Raw genomic sequence first — 20,931 nt, 5'->3', positions numbered from 1 at the left:
ATTAAATTTGTGACTGAACTCCTTGGGGAGAATTGTATGCCCCTGCTGTTTTACTCGCATTCCGCCATATATTTCATGTTATAGCAGTCTCGGATGATGACCCAGCATATGTTGTTCATTTTAAAAACACTTTCACTGCAGATTTCACAAAATGCAAAGAAGATATTAATATGAGATTTCTAAAGATAGCTACAGCACTCACCCAAAGTTTAAGAATCTGAAATGCCTTTCAAAATCTGAGAGAGACAAGGTGTGGAGCATGCTTTCAGAAGTCTTAAAAGAGCAACATTCAGATGCGGAAACTACAGACCACCTAAAAAGAAAATTAACCTTCTGCTGGTGGCATCTGACTCAGATAATGAAAATGAACACGCGTCGATCCGCACTGCTTTGGATTATTATCAAGCAGAACCCATCATCAACATGGACACATGTCCCCTGGAATGGTGGCTGAAGCAGAAAGGGACATATGAATCTTTAGCACATCTGGAACATAACTATTTTGCAATGCTGGCTACAACAGTGCCATGTGAATGCCTGTTCTTACTTTCAGGGGAGATTGTAAACAAGAAGTGGGCAGCATTATCTGCTGCAAATGTAAACAAACTTTTTTGTCTGAATGATTGTCTGAACAAGAAGTGGGACTGAGTGGACTTGCAGGCTCTAAAATTTTACACTCTTATTTTTGAATGCAGGTTTTTTTGTACATAATTCTACATTTGTAAGTTCAACTTTCATGATAAAGAGATTGTACTACAATACTTGTATTAGGTGAACTGAAAAATATGGTTTCTTTTGTTTTTTTACAGTGCAAATACTTGTAATAAAAAATAAATATAAAGTGAGCACTGTACCATTTGTATTCTGTGTTGTAATTGAAATCAATATATTTGAAAATGTAGAAAACATCCAAAAATATTTAAATAAATGTTATTCTATTACTGTTTAACAGTGCAATTAATCACAATTAATTTTTTTAATGGCTTGACAGCCCTACATGGAATATCAGGATTGGAAGGGACCTCAGGAGGTCATCTAGTCCAACCCGCTGCTCAAGGCAGGACCAATCCCCAAACAGATTTTTGCCCCACATCCCTAAATGGCCCCCTCAGGGATTGAACTTGCAACCCTGGGTTTAGCAGGCTAATGCTCAAACCACTGAGCTATCCTCCCCCTATAAAATACTATATTGTTTACACAAGCAAGGTTTTGCTTCAAATCCTTCTCTTTATGGCCCTGTGTAAATAAGTTTCTCTACTCTAATTTAGCCACTCCCTTCCCTGGACTTCCTCCCGCTTGATTACAGCATCCTCTTCTAAAAGCTCCCCATTCCTATCACACATGATTGGCAGGGGAGGAGGGGCGGGGCTGCTTTGGAACACACAGCCTAGTAGCCCTTTCTCTGTCAGTGCAGGGTTTGAGTGCTCTGTCACACCCTAATTCAAGAAAGTACTTAAGCATGTGTGACTTCAATGGGGTTCATGCTTGTGTTGTGGTGCTTTCCTGAATAGGAGATGCTTTTTCTGAATCAGGGCCTATATCATTTTTCATTTACAGACAGAGTATTTAAAAACATAGAACACAGTAAGGGATGCGCATATACATTATGGACATGGTCTGAAAGTAAGACCTACAGGGAAATGTATATGACTAGATTAAGAAAATTATTTACAGTTACCCATGGCAGCAAATAATGCTATTTTAGAAATAAGAGTTGGGAATCTGGGCAATGAACACAATCGGCTTGATTCAGGATCAGCGCTGAGTACGGGCAGCATGCAGTGACAAACTCCATAAGGAATACACACAATTTTTCCCTTCCCCTACTCTTGTACCCAGTGAGTGTGTGTAAGAAATTTACTATATCCCTTTTCAGGGTGTTGCATGACACTTCCCTGCTGCTTGCTTGCTGGGGGAGAAGTAGTAATAGCCATGCAGCCCCTGATCTTCCCATTTTTGATCTGGACAGTTCCAGATCATGGCTATGCAGCCGAATGAGACATGAAGGGAGGAGGAGGAGGAAGGAAAGATAGAAACTTAGAGCAGGAATGAGAGGAAAAAATAACTAGAAGAAAAAAAGATAAAGACTGAGGAAGAGACAAAGAAAAAGTAAAATATGAAACTTAATGCAAAAATCAAATTCCATTACAATGTTTTTCCTGGAACAAGAAAAGCTCAAAGGATTCAGGACTAGAGAGACACAATGGGGAAAAACAGGGGAGGATGGAGGGAGGAATTTGAGATTCATGGCTGAAAAAGGTTGGAGATCACCCCCTTTTGGCCCATCAGGATAAATGAGAGCTACACATTGCCATTTTATTTTGTACATTATATTAACTACCTAGTGTGCAAACACTATAAAGTACATTCTGCACATAGCTGAAAAAATTGACTGGGCATGGACTGAATCTCCCTGTGTTTCTACAGGTTCTTTAACAGCAGGACCTGATCCTGACTGCTATCTCTGGGCTCTACTGTAAAAGAAATCAAGAAATAATAAATAATGCTATATACTAAAAGAATGTATTTTGAACATAAATTCTGAATATCTAGGATTTCTAATCTGCCAGATGTTGCAAACTGTATTAGTAGCATTGAGAGAGTGTGGCTTAAAAATAGGTATTTGGTATAAGCACATTGCTATGCAATCTTACCTGGCACCTTTCTTTTTCATGTTCTTGATGAAGGGCTTGTATTCTGGAAGTCCACTTACTCTCCTATAACAAAAGTAAATGTTCATTTAAAAGATTTTGTTTGTATTAAAAATTGGTTAATAATGAAGCTGAATTACATTATATCAGCATAAAAGATTATTAATACTGCAGCATTTCAGTAACCCCTTCCTTATGACTTAAACAGTAATTGAAGTGTCTCATATGTTTGAGTGTAATTGTTATATGTTATTAATCATACTGGAAATTATGTATTCATAGGATCCTGGACATATAAGTCCTGTCTCTCAGTTGACAAAATATAAAGCTACCATGATATATTTCATTTTGCTAATAACAAACATATGAGTAGTTTTTTTTCTAAATAACAAATTCAAACACTGGTTAATGGAGTTTATAGTGACAATGAAATAAAACACCTTAACTTGTGAAAGATGGAGTATACTTCCCTTTGTGGGAAGAACTGAACAAATTCCACCATGAATTTTCTTCGACTAAAAGAAACGGGGGGAGGGAGGGGAGAAACCATCACTAAAATTTTCTAACATCTCAGAGTTTCTTATCATTTGTTCAATTTTTAAATTTATTTTTTCCAAAGCAACACCAGGATCAAGAAGGCACAGATGATTCCTTCTGCCAACGAACTCCACCCAGAACATATAGGGCATAGGTGAGAATCCCAGGCCAATGTGTCTCAATCCCTCTTCAGCAAGACACACTAGAACTTTACAGAAATTACTAATGATATTTAGTAGATAGCAGTGAATCAGAAAAGAAAAAAATACTTTAGGAAATGAGAATTACAGGAAATTTACTCTGAATTTTACATTCTTATTTGTAGAAGTACAAACACAAAGACTAGCAGTAGTGATCACTATATTGTATATTCATCTTTACATCAGAATACTACCTGTTTTTCAAGAAGTTGCATCATATTCTGATAATCCTGATCATTCTGAGGTCTCTCTTCTGTAAATTCATGGCTGTCTTTTAAAGTGCCTAAATTGGATTTCAGTTGAATATTGGACTTCTGTAATTCTAACAATTGCTAAGAGGAAAAATATCTGTTAAAAACCCAGCATATAGTCAAGAAATTATTATAGGATTGCAGTTTAATGTGCAATTTAGTTTAAATTATAACTGTTTAAAGAGTTTGTGTGTGCATCAGACTCTCCCAACAAATGTTTCTATGCAGTAAAAATTTATCACTTTTACTGTGATTACAAGGATGCAGGTTAGGAACTAGTACCAACAAACTAGAAGCAGTTCTACTAAATTCATGCACATTGCTTTTCTGATGTGCCTGGACACTCACAGATTTATCCATCATCAGAACACTTGGAAATACAACTTTTGATCTTTGTGACATCACCCCATGCAGTTCTACTCTCTCAGAACCTTGCTCTGGAAGCTGTTCCTCCTCTTCTATGTCACTCAATCACCTAAACTTGGTAGGTGCCTCCAGACAGTAATGATAAAATACTAACCAATTGCAAAACAAGAACTCAGTGGTTCAGGATTAAGAAAAGAGTAACATGTAACTTGTAGGCAGGATTCCTTCATACAAATGAGTGCAATTCAGAAAAGAACTGAAAACATTTTGGAATTAAGGAGACAATACTAGAATATAACCATTAATTAATTAACTAATATTTTTAAAGTTTTATATAAGAACAGCTCTTATAATGTTAACATCATGATACTGACCTCCTTTGTAAAGGGCTTTGAGATCTGCTGATGAAAAGCATTATATAAGAACTAGGTATCTTATTATATGTTTCAAATAATAAACCAAGATCAGTTCATTACAGACAATATTAACAGAAATTCCATATTTAAATCACTTACATTTTCTAATGCAGTATTCTTTGTAGCTAATTCTTTAAACTCCTTCATAAACATCTCTTTTACTTTCTCTATTTCATCAGCCAATTTCTCTTTTTCTTCCTCTTTCCATTTATGAAAAGATTGCAGAATTTCTTCTTCTTTTGATCTTTGATGTTCATATTCCTGAAATTATTTTAAAATGCTACTCTAAGAATTTTCTCACTCTGTTCTCACATACAAAACAATGCAACATTAAAAATGGCAAAGGTAATAGCTAAGCTATATGAGCCAAATGGTAACTTCCATAAAATACTGTGACATCAATTTTTAAGCAGAACTTCTGAGTGAAACCAATTATTTGAACCAGTATTTTTCCCTTCTCTAAATAAACAATTGCAGCTCCTACAGGAACTTGTGTATATAAAGTGGGGTAGGCAACCTATGGCATGCGTGCCGTCTTTGGCACGTGAGCTGATTTTCAGTGGCACTGACACTGCCCGGGTCCCGGCCACTGGTCCAGGGGGCTCTGCATTTTAATTTAATTTTAAATGAAGCTTCTTAAACATTTAAAAACCTTATTTACTTTACATACAACAATAGTTTAGTTATAGACTTACAGAAGGAGACCTTCTAAAACCCTTTCACTGTATTATTGGCATGCAAAACCTTAAATTAGAGTAAATAAATGAAGACTCGGTACACCACTTCTGAAAAGTTGCCGAACCCTGATGTAAAGGAATTTTGCCTAAATATTGCATCACATTCCTCTCTTAACACTCAACCTGTAAGCTTTTGTTTTGCATTTATCACTCATGTTGTCCTTAATTCGTGTCTGAATAAGTCAATGGGAAGTTCTGCCTAAAAACGAAGGCCCATTTCCTTCAAATATATTGAAATTAATACAAGTTAAAAAACAAAAACAACCACAAAAGTTTAAGGCTACAAAGCCTAACCAATTTGCGTAATTTATAGACTTGAAAAAAAATATATTCATATTACCTGTCTGGTTCTTGCTCACAAGCTCAGAGTCTAACTGCTCATGATATGTGGGGTTGGGAAGGAATTTTTCCCCAGCTCCGATTGGCAGGAACCTTGGGGGGTTTTCACCTTCCCTTGAAGTGCGAGTTACTTGCTGGTATTATCTGGGTATATCTCACTTGGTCAATTCCCTGCCACTGCATGGGCTTCTTGCACTGGTGCACCTTGGCCCCTCCTATTCTTTGCCCATGGCACATAATAGTTTAGTCTCCCATGGTCTCTAATGAGTTGGTCTCATTTCAGTGGTTGGGGTTATTATATGGGTATTAGCTGATACTGGTGGCTTGTGATATACAGGAGGTCAGACTAGATAATTTGGTGGTCCCTTCTGACCTTAAAGTAAGCTAAATATGAGTCAACAAAGTAACATGGTTGCAAAAAAAAGCAAACATCATTCTGGGATGTATTAGTTGAAGTGTTGCAAGCAAGATACAAGAAGTAATTCTTCCACTCTACTCTGGGCTAATTAGGCCTCAACTGGAGTACTGTGTCCAGTTCTGGGCACCACATTTCAGGAAAGATGTGGACAAATTGGAGAAAGTCTAGAGAAGAGCAACAAAAATCATTAAAGGTCTAGAAAACATGATCTGTGAGGGAAGATTGAAAAAACTGGATTTGTTTAGTCTGGAGAAGACAAGACTGAGAGAGGACATGAGAACAGTTTTCAAATACATAAAAGGTTGTTACAAGGAGGAGGGAGAAAAATTGTTCTCCTTAACCTCTGAGAATAGGACAAGAAGCAATGGGCTTAAATTGCAGCGAGGGAGGTTTGAGTTGGACCTTAGGAAAAACTTCCTGTCAGGGTGGTTAAGCACTGGAATAAATTGCCTACGGAGGTTGTGGAATCTCCTCACTGGAGATTTTTAAGAGCAGGTTAGACAAACACCTGCCGGGGATGGTCTGTATAATACAGGGATCAGCAACCTTTGGCATGCAGCCTGTCAGGGAAATCCGCTGGTGGGCTGGGACAGTTTGTTTACCTGCAGCGTCCGCAGGTTTGGCTGATCGCAGCTCCCACTGGCCGCAGTTCGCCGTTCCAGGCCAATGGGGGCTGCGGAAAGTGGTGCGAGCCAAAGGATGTGCTGGCCGCCCCTTCCCTGCTGGCTTGGAACGGCGAACCGCAGCCAGTGGGAGCTACGATTGGCCGAACCTGCAGACACTGCAGGTAAACAAACTGTCTCGGCCCACCCGTGAATTTTCCTGACTGGCCGCGTGCCAAAGGTTGACAATCCCTGATATAATACTTAGTCCTGCCATGAATGCAGGGGACTGGACTAGATGACCTCTTGAGGTCTTTTCCAGAATTCTATTACTCTATGAGTTCAATTGTTACTAGGGTGACCAGATGTCCCGATATTTAGGCGTTTGTCCCACGTCCCGACCGATCTTTGGTCGGGACGCAATTTGTCCCGATATTTCACGGTACTCCTTTTTTTTGGCTCTGCCAGCAGTAGTCGGCTTTTTTTTTTTTATCTGCCGCAGCACTCGGCTTTTTTTTTTTTTTGCTCCGCCGGCGACTCCCCTCCCCATGTGTCCCAATATTTTCTTCCTCTCATCTGGTCACCTTAATTGTTACTATGTTATCAAGCAAACTATAACCCAATATAAATGAACCACATTACCAGAGAAAAACAAGTAATCAATCCATCAGAACCAGCAAAATAAAAGCAAAAATAATGGCAGTGAATAATCATCATTCCCTTGATGTGGAGTCCTAGGAAATCCACATTTTTACAGCAAAAGCTCACACAAGGTGCCCTCACAACTTTAAGTGAGAAAAATAACAATTTTAAAATAAATATACAAAAGAATTGGGCTAAACAGGGTAACTCTGGCTATCAGTAAATATAGTTGTCACTCATATATACAGACTGTAAGGAAAGGGGAACTTGAAATCTCAGGCTTGATAATGGCTTATACAGACTTTCAACTTAAAGTCATTACTTTTAACAGAGTACTAGGAGAATAGTGATCAAAAGAGCAGTTGCTGTCTGATAGCTTTTCAATGCTTACTGTATATGAAAAACTGGTGGGCTCAGTGTTGTTAGTGGCCAAGTGCCCTCCAACACATTCTTGTAGGGGATATCAAGGCAATGACTGCAAGGATAGTATAAAGGGCAGAAACAGCTCATAATGAGAAAGGTTTGTTCTTCTGGTACTGTACATACCATGAAGTTCTCTGTTCTTCTATACTAACAAGGACAGTTTCAAGGCTAGTGCATTCACCTTGAGGCAGTTAGATATGAATAATGTGGGGGAAGCCCTGAGAAGGACTGGAAGTCCCTTACCTCCATGCTGCTGATATCCTGGAACAACTCCTCAGAAATAAGGGTCTCTTCTTTCATAAGATCTGGATCGTGCTGGGAAGACCCTCTCACTCCTCCGGTGTCAGTGGGGGGGCTACTGGAGTGGGATGCACGCCCCTAGTTCAGAGTTACTTCTATTCCCACTCAATATGGCTTGTCAGACCTCCACATGGGGGTGGGGCGGCACACTCTGAGCAGAACAGCCTCACTATTAGGGCAGTACTGGAGCTGAGCAGGAAGGGGATTTCTTCCCTTTCCTCCATCGTATTTTTAGGCTTTCATATTGCTTCTTCTGCTCCACAGGAACTCTGGTGCCATCTAAGGCCCAGAAATTAAGATATCACTTCACAGAAAAGATGCCAGCTGCAGCTACCCAGCAGGGGCATGGTACCTGGGCAAGTTCTTGTGAGCCTACAGATGGAATCAGGGATGGAGACAAAAATCTTCATTCTGGATTGGTTGTCACCTGGCAGAGTGACGAAAGAGAGGACACACACCCGGCATACACAGCATCATGGAAATTATACTGCCACCTTCAGGGGATAAAGGTTATTTTAGCCCATTTCTATTGCTTTTTATTAAGTAGCTTCCTTCCACCAGAAAAATTCTAGTTTTGTTAGTATAGTTGGGTGAATTTTACTGAGATGGGTAAAATTATTCAACAAATCAGGATATGTTCTGTTATTCTACTCACTATCCTTGTGCCTTACATATCAAATGCAACTTTGCTTTCTCAGTATTACTCTGCCTACCTGTCCTTGTTCAAATAGGAAGCTGAATAGCTAACATTTTTGTGGATTTTCTAATGGTTAAGCTAAAATATTTATCTATCGAAATGATGTTATTAAATGCATATTGGGAGCATCATTAAATTAAGGTCCCACATGCTTTGTAATAGGATTGACCTAATTATTACAGGAAAACCCACAACTGTTGTTTCTGAAGTATTCTGACATGACAGACTGGAAATTTTGCTGCAGCTTCAAGTAATATTTTTAAAAACTGATTAATATTAATTTTAAATCAAAACAAATCATACTATCCAATCAGTATCATTGGTGCTATTTAATTTGGTTTAATTACATTATTTAATTTTATTTAATTTAAAATGATGTCATTTACTGCCCTTACATTTTAGGTTTTTTTGTACACCGCAGAATTTTGTACCAAACACAGAAAACTACATTCTGGAAGTTCTCGGGGAACCTGAATGCTTAAATAAAAGACAGATGGGGCTTTTGGCACTTGGAAAGGCATAGGAGATAGTTTGGGGTTGCAAGATAAGCACATTATAGCAGGAAATAGTTATCAACAATGACATTTTAAACTATTGTCATTGGATTTCAGCGCTAAATGGGGCAGTTCACGTGTCTCCAGAGCTATTGTTTCAGGCTGTCTGCAGACTCAGGCAGATATGCCTAACACAGTTACACAGTCCCATTTAAAAACTCTCATTGCAACCACAGGGCTAGAAATTTAATTTAAAAAAATGAAAGCTTAAATTCATGAGGAAATTATGTGGTAAATTCTGCATCTGCAAATTCATCCTATATATGAGTATTATATTTAAAAAGTAATAAATTAATAAATTTAGCACCAACGTCAGAAATTATGCAATTGCAAAATATAAATATATACACTAACAACTGGAAAATGGGTGATTCAGGGAATTAGTATTGAGTATGAAGCCACTTGCTTGACTCTGCAAACAGTAGTAATGACTAAAAGTTGTTAGTCTTTGGTGGACATTTGGCAGCCTCTGCTGAAGGAGTCCAATTGCAAGTGGACAACAAAGGCAAAGACATAATCAGAATTAGTATAATTGCTAGTAGTCTAGCAACATACATTTATTTGGCCTCTATTTTCCTTCCATGCTGTTGTCAGTTTGCGAATAATTTGTAGGCTTCAATTTTTAGAAATATCAGCACAGTCCCCTTCACGGGAAAAAAACCAGGCAATAGTAAGGATATAAAGGGCCTAAGAAAAAATGTTAATTTCTCCCCCTTCATTCCATTTTTTCCACCAATAATGCCCCAAATTCCTCCTGTTTTCCTTCAGGCCTCATACCAGGCCTCTGATACAAGGGCTTATGTCTCAGGTTCTCTTCCTACTACAATAGGGACAGAGCGCAAGTGAGGCCAGCAGCAGGCTCCCCTTTTTGTTGTAAGGTTATTTAGTTCTGTAAGAAAATGGTGGTTCATCTGGTTGGATAGGAGTGAGTTACCCCCACTGACGAGAGGGATATCTGGGGTGACAATGGAGGACAGTCACAGTGGCAGGATGTACTCAGCCAGCCCCTCCATATCCCTGTCTCTATACTTTCTGCCTCGGTCCTCCCATGACAGCTTGAATATTGTCAGGGGAAAGAGCTACAGAGAGGCTTCATGCCAGTGTAAGCATGAATTTCAGAACTTCTCAGGCAGCTCCCTAGCTAAGACTCCTGTAGCTTCAAAGGATGCGATTTGGGTGCATCAAGATGTCTGTGATGGACTACTGGGATTGCTGTGTGTTCTGTGCCATAAAGAAGACAATGCTTTAGCTGCATGAGCCATCTGTTCAAGCACTTGAACTATCAAATATGGACAGACTGCCTAGCATATCTAGCAAATGCCCACGCTAGTTCAGGTCCACTATGCTGACATGAGAAATTTTCTTCAGCAACCTAGGATCAAAGATTCACATTGATGGGAATCAGAACCATGTTCCAATGCAAGCTTTTCATAATGCTTTATTTATTTATTTATTTAAAGATAACAGGCTTTGAGTTACTTTACTAAAGCTCCTCACAGTCATGCTGATGACTGCAAGACTGAGACATTGCCTCTCACTTCCAAGAGTATCTGACCTTACAGACCCAGTCTAGTACAGATAAGTTGTGTGGAAGTGATTCACATCAAAAGCTGGGCAGCAACTTCTCTAGGGAAAAGGGCTTCACATCAAAGCTGCTTTAAAGCTGAATATTTTAAAACTTCATTCTAATAATGTGAGGGTAAAATAAAGACCAAATTTAGTCTGATTTTTAAAGCTACATTTAAAAAGCCTTATTTACAATTTAATGCTACCTATATTTGGTTCTCCTTGACATTTTTACTCATTGCAAGTAAACGAATCATTCTCTTTCCCCTTCTCACACAATCTTGCAGTTTCCTATAAGGGAATCTGATTAAGGCCATGTCTGCGCTAGAGAGCTTACAGCAGCACAGCTGTACCAATACAGCTGAGCAGCTGTAAGAGCGCTCGTGTAGCAGCTCTATGCTGATGGGAGAGAGCTCTCTTGCCGACATAGCGCTGTTCACACCGGCGTTTCTGTTGGAGTAACTTATGTTGCTCTGGGCTGTTTTTTCACACCCCGAGCGACATAAGCTATACCGACAAAAGTGATAGTGTAGACATGCCAAAGGGTATGTCTACTCGGCAGCTGAGAGGTTTAATTTCTGCTGGGATATGTATGGGTTAAGTAGAAACCTGGGAAGCTGCTAATGTGCTGACATGGCATTAGGGGACAAAGGCATAAGAAGGCTGTAGTTCTTTGTTTAATAAATAAGTTGCCATATTTTGCCCTTCCCTGTTGCTTGTAAGAATTGATAAATGTTGCAGCTGCATAAGAAATGTGGGGATCTAAAGGACACCTTTTGGGTAAAGCAGTGTTATCTCCTCCTCCCTTCTTTTCCCAGCTACATAAACAAGCCCTGGCTTATGGCCCCTTCCTACCGCCCCTGAGAATTGCTGACCAGGGAGATTTGTGGCACCAAATTGTTGCAAAGAAATGTATTTTCAAGGTAAAATGCCTGTGTAATATGTGTAATGCTGTACACAGATAGGATGAGTTTACTAACAAAATGGGTGTTTTTATTATTTAATAAGGGGTTTTGGGGTGTTGTAATGGATGTTGGAGTGTACATATTAACAAACAAAAAGAATGTGCTGTAACTAATTCAGTGCTTACTGGACAATTGGGTCCAGGGGAACAAGTATCGCAATAAAGAAGCCTGTACTCATATCCGCCTCTGGGTCAACTTGCTCTTTCTTCTAACAATTCCCAGCTCAGTTAGATGTACACATTAGATCTGCTCGAGCTAGCACCTAAAAATAGCAGGGTGGTAGGAGTGCAACTGGCAGCAGCTTGGGATAGCAGCCTGCACACAATCCTGCCTGAAACCCTGGGTACATATTCGGCAGCTAGCCCGAGCTGCTGCAGTCACAATGCTATCTTTAGGCACTAGCTCAATTAGTTGTTGTGCAAGCTGAGAATTACTCCTCCCAGCTGTTGTGTAGATATACATACCTATTGCTACAATATAGTAAAGGGGAAGGGATTCCTTGGAGTTAGAGAAAGAAGATTTGAAATAACCTACATCTATGCATAGACTCCCAACTTGCATAAGGAGTTGGGGAGCAAAACACCCAGGGCATCAGAGACTTGCAGCTAGTATGGCAAATAGGGAATGTAAACCAGTGTAAAGAAATCCACCTACACTGCATAAACTTCCAAGCACCTGTTCCACTGGTTCCTGTATGCTATTGCAGAGAGGAGAGGACAGGTAACTCACAGGTATACAACCATTTGCAGGGACAGAAGGCTCCGACACTGGGAACAATGCAGGAGACAACCAGTTAGCTGTGTCTTTCCACAGCTACTCACTCCCCAAGCCAGCTCTGAGTCTCTTGGAAACAGCTGGCCTTTTTGACTCCATGAGAGCGTCTCCCCTTGATTCTTCTATTTGCATTAAACATTTTTCAGCATCAAGGGCTGCTCTCCCCTTGTTGCCTTTGCATAGCCTCTTGTAGGAAACAACAATGGTTTCTACTGTGAGGTCAGCAGTAGAAGTAAAGGGAACTTTATAACCATGCTATGCAGAAGAAAGTTACCAAAATATTAGAAAAGTGGGACAATTTACAATGCAATTTTAAAATTCAATTACATTTATAACATTTAGATCAAGATTGGTCTTTAACTAAATCTGTCTTACTTAAAAACCAGCTCCATACTGCTTTTATTCATAGAATGCACTCTTTGAAGTTATCTGTTAGGCCTATATCCTCTCCTCCTTAAAATCCATCCTAAAAACTCATCTCTCTTGCGATATTGGCAGGATTTTATTTATTTGAAAAGAAACAAAAATTGCAAGATGATTTGGAACCATCAAGCTGTGATCAAGAAATGATCAAGTTGTGCAGTAGCTTAACTATGTAATCACATTATCTTTTTATTTTTGTTACACCTATCCTCTCTTCCCCACTTATAGATGCTATTGCAATTCAAATTAATAACAACAGTAATAAAATAAAGCCTTTGCATGTAACTACCCACTAAAGCAATATTACTGCTTTTAAATTTTTTCACTTTTGCTTCATATCTTGTCAACCCTCCACAATGGCTGAGGCTACCTACTGCTTCAGGTTACTGAAAGCCTTTGGCTACTTACCTAGGGTTCAAAGGCTAACACACAAGTTCAAGTGATATTCCTTGCATTTTCTCACCATTACCCTCTTCTCGCTCTCCCTTCCTTAACCTGTTATCTCATGTCTTGCCTATGTTAGATTGAAGTTCTCATGGCAAGGAACATCTTACTGTTTACAAACCATCATTTAAACATACAGAGCAGTATCTAGAAAGTGCCAAATCACCATAGTGTCTAGGCATTATATGATACCCTCCCCCGCTATAACACGACCCGATATAACACGGGTTCGCATATAGCACAGTAGCAGCGGGGCTCCGGCGGCGCTTTAAAGGGTCGGGAGCTCTGGCTGCTGCAGGGAGCCCAGAGCTCTTTAAATCACTGCCGGAGCCCTGCCGCCCCTACCCCAGGGCTGCTGCAGCAGGGCTCACCAGCAATTTAAAGGGCCTGGGGCTCCCCGCAGCAGCTGGAGCTCTTTAAATCACCGCTGGAGCCCTGCCGCCCCTACCCCGATATAACGGGGTTTCAGCTATAAAGCGGTAGGGATTTTTGGCTCCCCACAACCATGTTATAGCGAGTAGAGGTGCATTTTAAATAATAAATATTATAATATTCTGCATTCTATCTGCTCCAATAAGAGCTTTTTGCCATTCTGATGACTGCCAGGTGCTAATAGTAGCAGTGCCTTTCATATTGGTTCCAAAATATATACAAGAAGGGATAGTGGAAGGTAACAAATAGGGCTTTTAAAATTGCAGGAGGGGCTGTACCTGATGCTGATGTGGCACAGGAGCAATGCTGCTAAACAGAAAAATCTTATTTAAGTTTTCATTTCTATTCACCTCGTTTGCGAGCTACACGGTCAGTGAACACAGTCCAGAATACTGATTCTTGTAGGATGTTGTTAACACTCAATATATACTACCTTAGAAAATCTGGCCATGTGAGCTTGTTGTTCAGCTTCTAGGAGGGACTTGGTGAGCTGTAACTGCTCCTTCAATTTATCGATCTCATCCTGTAATTTATCTGTCTGTGCTTTCTTCTTATGTTCTGCTTGAAAGAAATATACATTTGAAAAATGTTAATTATATTTTTGGGAAATGTGATTTTTCCCACAGGTGTGTTTCTTCAATGCTTCTCCAACCTTTTCATTCTGTGAACCACTACTCTCACAGATCATCTTTCCTCCCAATATCACAATTCTTCACAGATTGCTTCTCAAAATAATACATTCTCTGGACTACTAGAATAAGCTCCACAGGCCATAGATTGACAGCCATCGTCTTATTTAAAATATAGCATGTGAAATAAGTTTATGAAATATTTAATATAAAAATGAACTAATCTAACACAGATAATATAATCTAATTTCAACATGTTTTATAGGAATATAAGGGACAGAAGGTCAAAGAAGGAATGAAAGGCATGACTCCCAAATATATAATTCTGCAAGATTCACTAGAGGATGTTAATTAGTTAAAATCACTTTCTTTATCAGTCCATATAGAGATACAGTTTTGGATTTCTTTAGAATTAGATAGGTGAAACTTCTGTTCCCAGAATTTCATTTTAAGGGTCACTGTCAAAAAATTGTTTAAAATGTACACTCAAAAATGTATCAATCTATATAGGTTTTTATAAGTTTGCCTATCACTGCAGTATCTGAGTACATAGCAGAACAACGGGAATAACTGTGCATGTGTCTACACAGCAATTAAAAACCCACGGCTGGCCTGTGCCAGCTGACTCTGGCTAAGAAGCTCTGTCTAAGGGGATGTTTAATTGCCGTGCAGATGTTCAGGCTTTGGCTGGAGACAGGCTCTAGAACCCTATGAGGTGGGAGAGTCCTAGAGCCCAGACTCCAGCCTGAGCCTGAACATCTATACTACAATTAAATAGCCCCTAAGCCCGAGCCACACAAGCCCAAGTCAGCTGGCATGGGCTAGCTGTGGGTGTCTTATTGCAGAGTAGACATACCCTAAGTCAGGGGTCGGCAACCTCTGGCACGCGGCTCGCCAACCTCTGGCATGCGGCTCGCCAGGGTAAGCACCCTGGCAGGCCGGGCCAGTTTGTTTTCCTGCCGCGTCAGCAGGTTCGGCCAACCACAGCTCCCACTGGCCGCGGTTCACTGTCCCAGGCCAATGGGGGTGGTGGAAAGCGGCGCGGGCGAGGGATGTGCTGGCCGCGGCTTCCCACCACCTCCATTGGCCTGGGACGGCGAACCGTGGCCAATGGGAGCTGGGGGTTCGCCGAACCTGCCGACGTGGCAGGAAAACAAACTGGCCCGGCCCGCCAGGGTGCTTACCCTGGCAAGCCGCGTGCCAGAGGTTGCCGACTCCTGCCCTAAGTGTTTAAAGAGTTGGATCACTCCCCTCACACAGTAATTCTTCTTGCTAATACAGAATGAATCCAACTCAATTGACTCTGCCATTCCTCCCATTACCCTCTCTTTCCAAGCATATAACAGCTGCTTTCCTCTACCAATTTACCAACATCTTCTTTCAGTTCCTTCAGTGCTACCGCTATTTTATTGGCCTCTCAGGCTACTGTTCAAACCCTGTCTCCATTCTCTCTCTCTCTCTTCCACTACCCCATTTTTCTTGCTCCCAGCTGCTCTTCCTTCCTGACCACCTCTATCCAGCTGCTCCTGTTCCATTGCCAACCTGTCTCTCTGGTTCACTATCCCCGACTTTCCTCCCCCAACACCGTTCCCATTGCTAAAGAACACCAGCTCCCAGCAACAATGAATCGTGCACACAGTGAGAAAAATATATTGAAAAACAAGCAAAAATATGAAGAATGTCTTTCACACTATAAATATTTTTCAGTTGACACAAAGCAGAAGAGGCAGAGAAGAAAATCCCTAAATTCATCATTCATACTGACAATAAAAATGTAGTATTACTCTGTACATGCAAATGCCTCTGAAGCAACCTGGAAAAAAGTGCCTTTACCATACACCAATAACCATGTATACTGTATTGCTAACTTGTGCATATTTAATGTTGAGAGTCACAAGGCCAAAGGCCACGTGCCTTGAACAATTTGCATATTAATTCGAGTTTATGTTGTATGGTGTGCGGTTGTACTCTCACAGATCTTGGGAGACAGGCCAGTCCTCGCTTACAGACAGCCTCCCAACCTGAAGCAAATACTCACCAGTGACAGACTTGAAGGTGGCAATTTTACAACAAAAAAAATTCAAAAACAGACTCCAAAGAGAGACTGCTGAACTCAAATTAATATGCAAATTAGATACAATTAACTTAGGTTTAAATGAAGACTGGGAATGGTTGGGTCATTACACTAATTGAATCTATTTCCCTTTGTTAAGTTCTCCTCACACCTTCTATGGGTCATCTCAATTATCACTTCAAAGGTTTTTTCTCTCCTGCTGATGATAGCTCATCTCAATTGATTGGCCTCTTCCAGTTGGTATGAGTACTTCCACCTTTTCATGTTCTCTGTATGTATAAATATCTCCTGTCTGTGTGTTCCATTCTATGCATCCGAAGAAGTGAGCTGTAGCCCATGAAAGCTTATGCTGAAATAAATTTGTTAGTCTCTAAGGTGACACAAGTACTCCTGTTCTTTTTGCGGATACAGACTAACACCGCTGCTACTCTGAAACCTGTTTTTAAGAACATCATTTTATATTAATCTACCAAATAGGGTAGTGTAACAACAATGATTATACTGGATTGTGGAGTTTGGCACCCTGGTTGAATAATCATAAGTTTCCCTATAACTATCACATTGTACTATCACTATGCATTTATTGTGGGCCTGATCCAATTCTAACTAACTTCACTGGAGGTGGAGTGGATCCTATAATGATAACAATGGTTTTTTATAATATTTCCTTTTCCTTGGTACATCTTGTTCACTGGCAATGATACTCACATTGTCACAGCTTTCATATACTCAAATGAAGCCACTGCTCTGAATTCTGCAACTGGCAAAGGTATTCAGCAGGAACTCAGTTTGAAAAATTATTCTAAACATGGCAGCATGCTATTCCACGTTTATAATCTTTCAGTGAAATGACTGCCATATCACATTTGGTCAGTCTAACTGTCAAATGTACAAACGCATTCTGGGGCTTATAAGTTAAATGACTTCTTTCTGGGTCACACAAAAACTTAAATTCCATATCCTGAATATATTTTACGTATTTCTATATCTCCTTAATTTTCCTGATAGCGTGAAAGTACTCACCAGTGTGAGATTCTTCTTTATGGCGTCGCTGCATATGACTTTGTAGAAAGGAGTAGTTCATAAAAGCCTTATCACAAAACTGACACTACAAAATACAAATAGATATTTGTTTTAGGTAACAACATTAAGTGCTGGTCTTTTTAATTATGACAGTTAACATTTTTTGAATTAGCCTATTACATTTCTCCATACAGTAGCCCATTCTTGTACATGGCAACACTGTGATACTGATTTGAATTTTCCAACATTATTCAATTTAAATTACATAGCATGCTGGTGGTAACAGATGAAATATTCAAGCTTGAGTAGTAATGTTAGGAATTATATCCTCTGTAAGATGAAGCCACTAGAAAGCGATAAGATCACAGACACTTGAGAATGTCTGGCATTCAATTCAAGAGAAGGTAATGGTTGACAATATTGTGAGAAAAGACACAAACACACTTGCTAATTAATGTTATAATTAAAGTGGAAAACAAGTTTAAATTATTACCCCATTATCACTCACTCTTAATTGTAAAATAAAATCTCCATTTGGACTGAAATGCTCCATGTTTGGTTTTAAAAAACATGAAATATGAGGAATATCCATGCCACTATTTTGGATTTCAACAAACTGAAAAGAAAAATACATGTACTTTTCCCATTGTGAAATTGTATTGCCACACTCTCTCTCCTTCCTCCAGCATATATAACTCAACAATAGCTGAACCGAGAAATTTGGCATTAAATTGCACACTTTGAAACTATATCCACGTTGGGAGGGGGGGAGGTAGAATCATAAAATACCATATGTCATCCAGGCAATCTGGTAAATGCAATATTACTTCTGCTTTGTGGAGTCGTTTTAAATGTGCCAAGCAAGGGAGATTCCATCCCTACTTTTGATAAATTATATATGAATACCTTCTTTTATTATGCTAAAATTCTTCTCTTTTGCATATTGTTATCGGGACACACCCCACCCCTTAATCTAGGGTTGCCAACTTTATAATATTTAAAAAACAGACACTCCAGCAAGAGTGCCAAAACATCCCCCACTATGCCCTCTTCCCCCACCCCAAACCCTACCCCTGCCCCACCTCTTCACTCCCCCGAGACCCCACACCCCATTCACTTCTCTTCCCTTTCCCCCATCACTCACTGCTTTTCCCCTCTCCCGCTCCTCTCCCCTCTGCCCGGGTCGGGAGGGACTCACCCGCGGAGCCAGGCTGGGAGTTGCAGTCGCCCAACGCAGGTAGGAGGCAGCCCTGACTGAGTAGGGGCTGGCGTGGGTAATGACCCAGCGCCTCCCTGCCTCCCCTGCCTGTAGTAATCAGACTTTCCAGTCGAAAACCGGACACCTGGCAACCCTACCTTAATCACCAGGCAGTCAAGGCATAACTCTATTATGGCTCTGATCCTGCATCAGGTTCCACTAATGAGGAGTCCCATTGACTTTAGCAGATTCTAATGCAGGATCAGGGGCCTAGCCTTTTCTCATAAATCAATCTCCCCAACCCTCAAAGGTCTTCTGTAGCTCATCTGCATTCCTCTGAATTAATGAAATTCCCAGAAATTAAAGGTACATCCAGGTGTGATGGTGCCAGAGCTATGTAAAGATTTATTAGTGCCCATCCCAGGATGCAACGTTTGCAACCCAAAATTGCACTGACTTTTTGTTTCCTTCCCATATTATACTGAAAACTCTGATGAAATTTGCAGAAACCTACTATCCTTAGATTTTTTTTAGCATTGTTGCTTTTCAGGACACTTAGAAAGGGAATGAAATAAGGAAAAGTAGAGTTGTGGGAGAATCAAGCTGGAGAGGATAATAGAGAGGAGGAGCTGGAGCAAGAAAGGGTGACAGTTACAGATAAATAAAAGCACTGTTTATTAGGATCCAAATTAATAACAAAATACAGCAGAAACTCACTGATTCATGCAGCACAGACCTGCAAGAATCTGCCTCCCACCCAACCTTTCAGGAAAAATATAAAAGCAGAGGCTGTAGTAAGGTGCCGAGTTACATACTTTTTTTTTATATATACAAAATGTACTACAGAACGTTTACACATTCTTTATGATTTGTCCTGCCTCTAATGGTGTGCATTTAACACACTCATTTACACTCATCTTTTATAAATGGAGATAAGTATTTTATCAAATTTTGATCCTACTAGTATATTTTTAAAGTTTTTAAATTCATCCTTAGAGTACATTTTGCCCATTTTAAGAGTGATAAACAGAAGACCTACTATAAAACATGAACAAAATATACAGATGTTGAAACTGATTGAACCAGATTGTGACTCAAAACCCCACATTTCTTTCATAAGGTATGATGGCTAACTATCCTTGGCTATTGTATATGTTTCAAAACATACAAATCTGCTTAAGGGAGCCACAACTGCACACTTAAGTCAGTCAGTCACACTGATGTAATATGAATGTAAAAGACAATTTCAAACTTGCTCAGCAGATTTAAAATCTGTTCATTACAGTCAAATTCCCAGGTCTCATCTAGAATTTGAAATTCTACTACTGATAGCTAGTATGATATTAAATATAAATGTCTTGCAACCACCACTAAAACCATTAATAATTAAGTTACATTTTGTTGGATACATGAAAGGAAGTACTGACATAAAACCTAGATACAGAAGGTATAGTATGGCAGCAAAGCAAAGAACCATCAGGGATTTTACACTGTAACAGATTGCGCATGATTTATGGTATTAAATTGGCTGTGAAATACTGTTATCCATTCAAGCATTAAACTCATGTAGTAGAAGCAAGCTCTTATTCAACAACTAGCAGATGGAAGGTTTATACTATGTGCCTATTACTGGTGACAATATTCCTCGAACTATTTTTCATAGTATTAAATACAAAAAAGCTTTTATGTAACATTAAGATCTTGTGCAAATCATCAAAATATGAGAAATTCAAATATACTAGAAAACTGACATTTCAGCATTAAGAAAGATATTATTTGAGTTTTTGAGCCTTAAAATTATCACACCTTAATAGCAATTCCATTTGACAGTTCTTATTTTTACAGTTTTCACTTGTTCTGGACGTGGATTAAAGACATTAAACTTAAAACTCAAAACTCAATTACTGTACATCACTTCGAAAATAAAGTGCACATGCATTAAGAAAGGCAAGTAACTGTTTACAGTCTTGCTCATTAAGGGGCCAAAGCTTTAATGGGCAAGGAACCTGAATTACACCAAGCAAGACTAGCAAAAACCCCATTGTCTGGCAGTCTAGGACAGCCAAATGCTTGATACGGACAAATGATATGTAATTGTTGCCTACTAGTCAATCTGCACTTACAAATACTAGATATAGAAAACTTGGAGTCCTTCATTCAGTGCTCACTCCATTTTACAGATATTACTCAATATCAGTTTCTGAACTCATCCCTCACTAGATCTGTCTAATTCTTAGAGATAATAATTTACTCCAAGAGATAAAAGGGGG

At 39.6% G+C, this 20,931-nt stretch overlaps 1 protein-coding gene across 7 annotated transcripts in view; it reads right to left on the bottom strand.

The window, feature by feature from the left end:
* DZIP1 (DAZ interacting zinc finger protein 1) overlaps positions 1-20,931 on the bottom strand; it is an 81,581-nt gene that overhangs the window by 43,138 nt on the left and 17,512 nt on the right. For 5 of the 7 annotated variants that reach the window (XM_045009759.1, XM_045009727.1, XM_045009745.1 and 2 more), the window contains 5 exons: positions 17,464-17,548; positions 14,171-14,298; positions 4,521-4,682; positions 3,583-3,720; positions 2,655-2,717 (listed from right to left, as the gene is read on the bottom strand). In XM_045009759.1, coding sequence (XP_044865694.1) covers positions 2,655-2,717; positions 3,583-3,720; positions 4,521-4,682; positions 14,171-14,298; positions 17,464-17,548 — 576 coding nt within the window. The remainder of the gene's footprint in view (positions 1-2,654; positions 2,718-3,582; positions 3,721-4,520; positions 4,683-14,170; positions 14,299-17,463; positions 17,549-20,931) is intronic. The other 2 variants (XM_045009769.1, XM_045009736.1) reach the window with 1 other exon arrangement.

Source organism: Mauremys mutica, chromosome 1 (assembly GCF_020497125.1).
Source record: "Mauremys mutica isolate MM-2020 ecotype Southern chromosome 1, ASM2049712v1, whole genome shotgun sequence".
NCBI lineage: Eukaryota > Metazoa > Chordata > Testudines > Geoemydidae > Mauremys > Mauremys mutica.
This window is presented reverse-complemented; position numbering and strand designations above follow the sequence as displayed.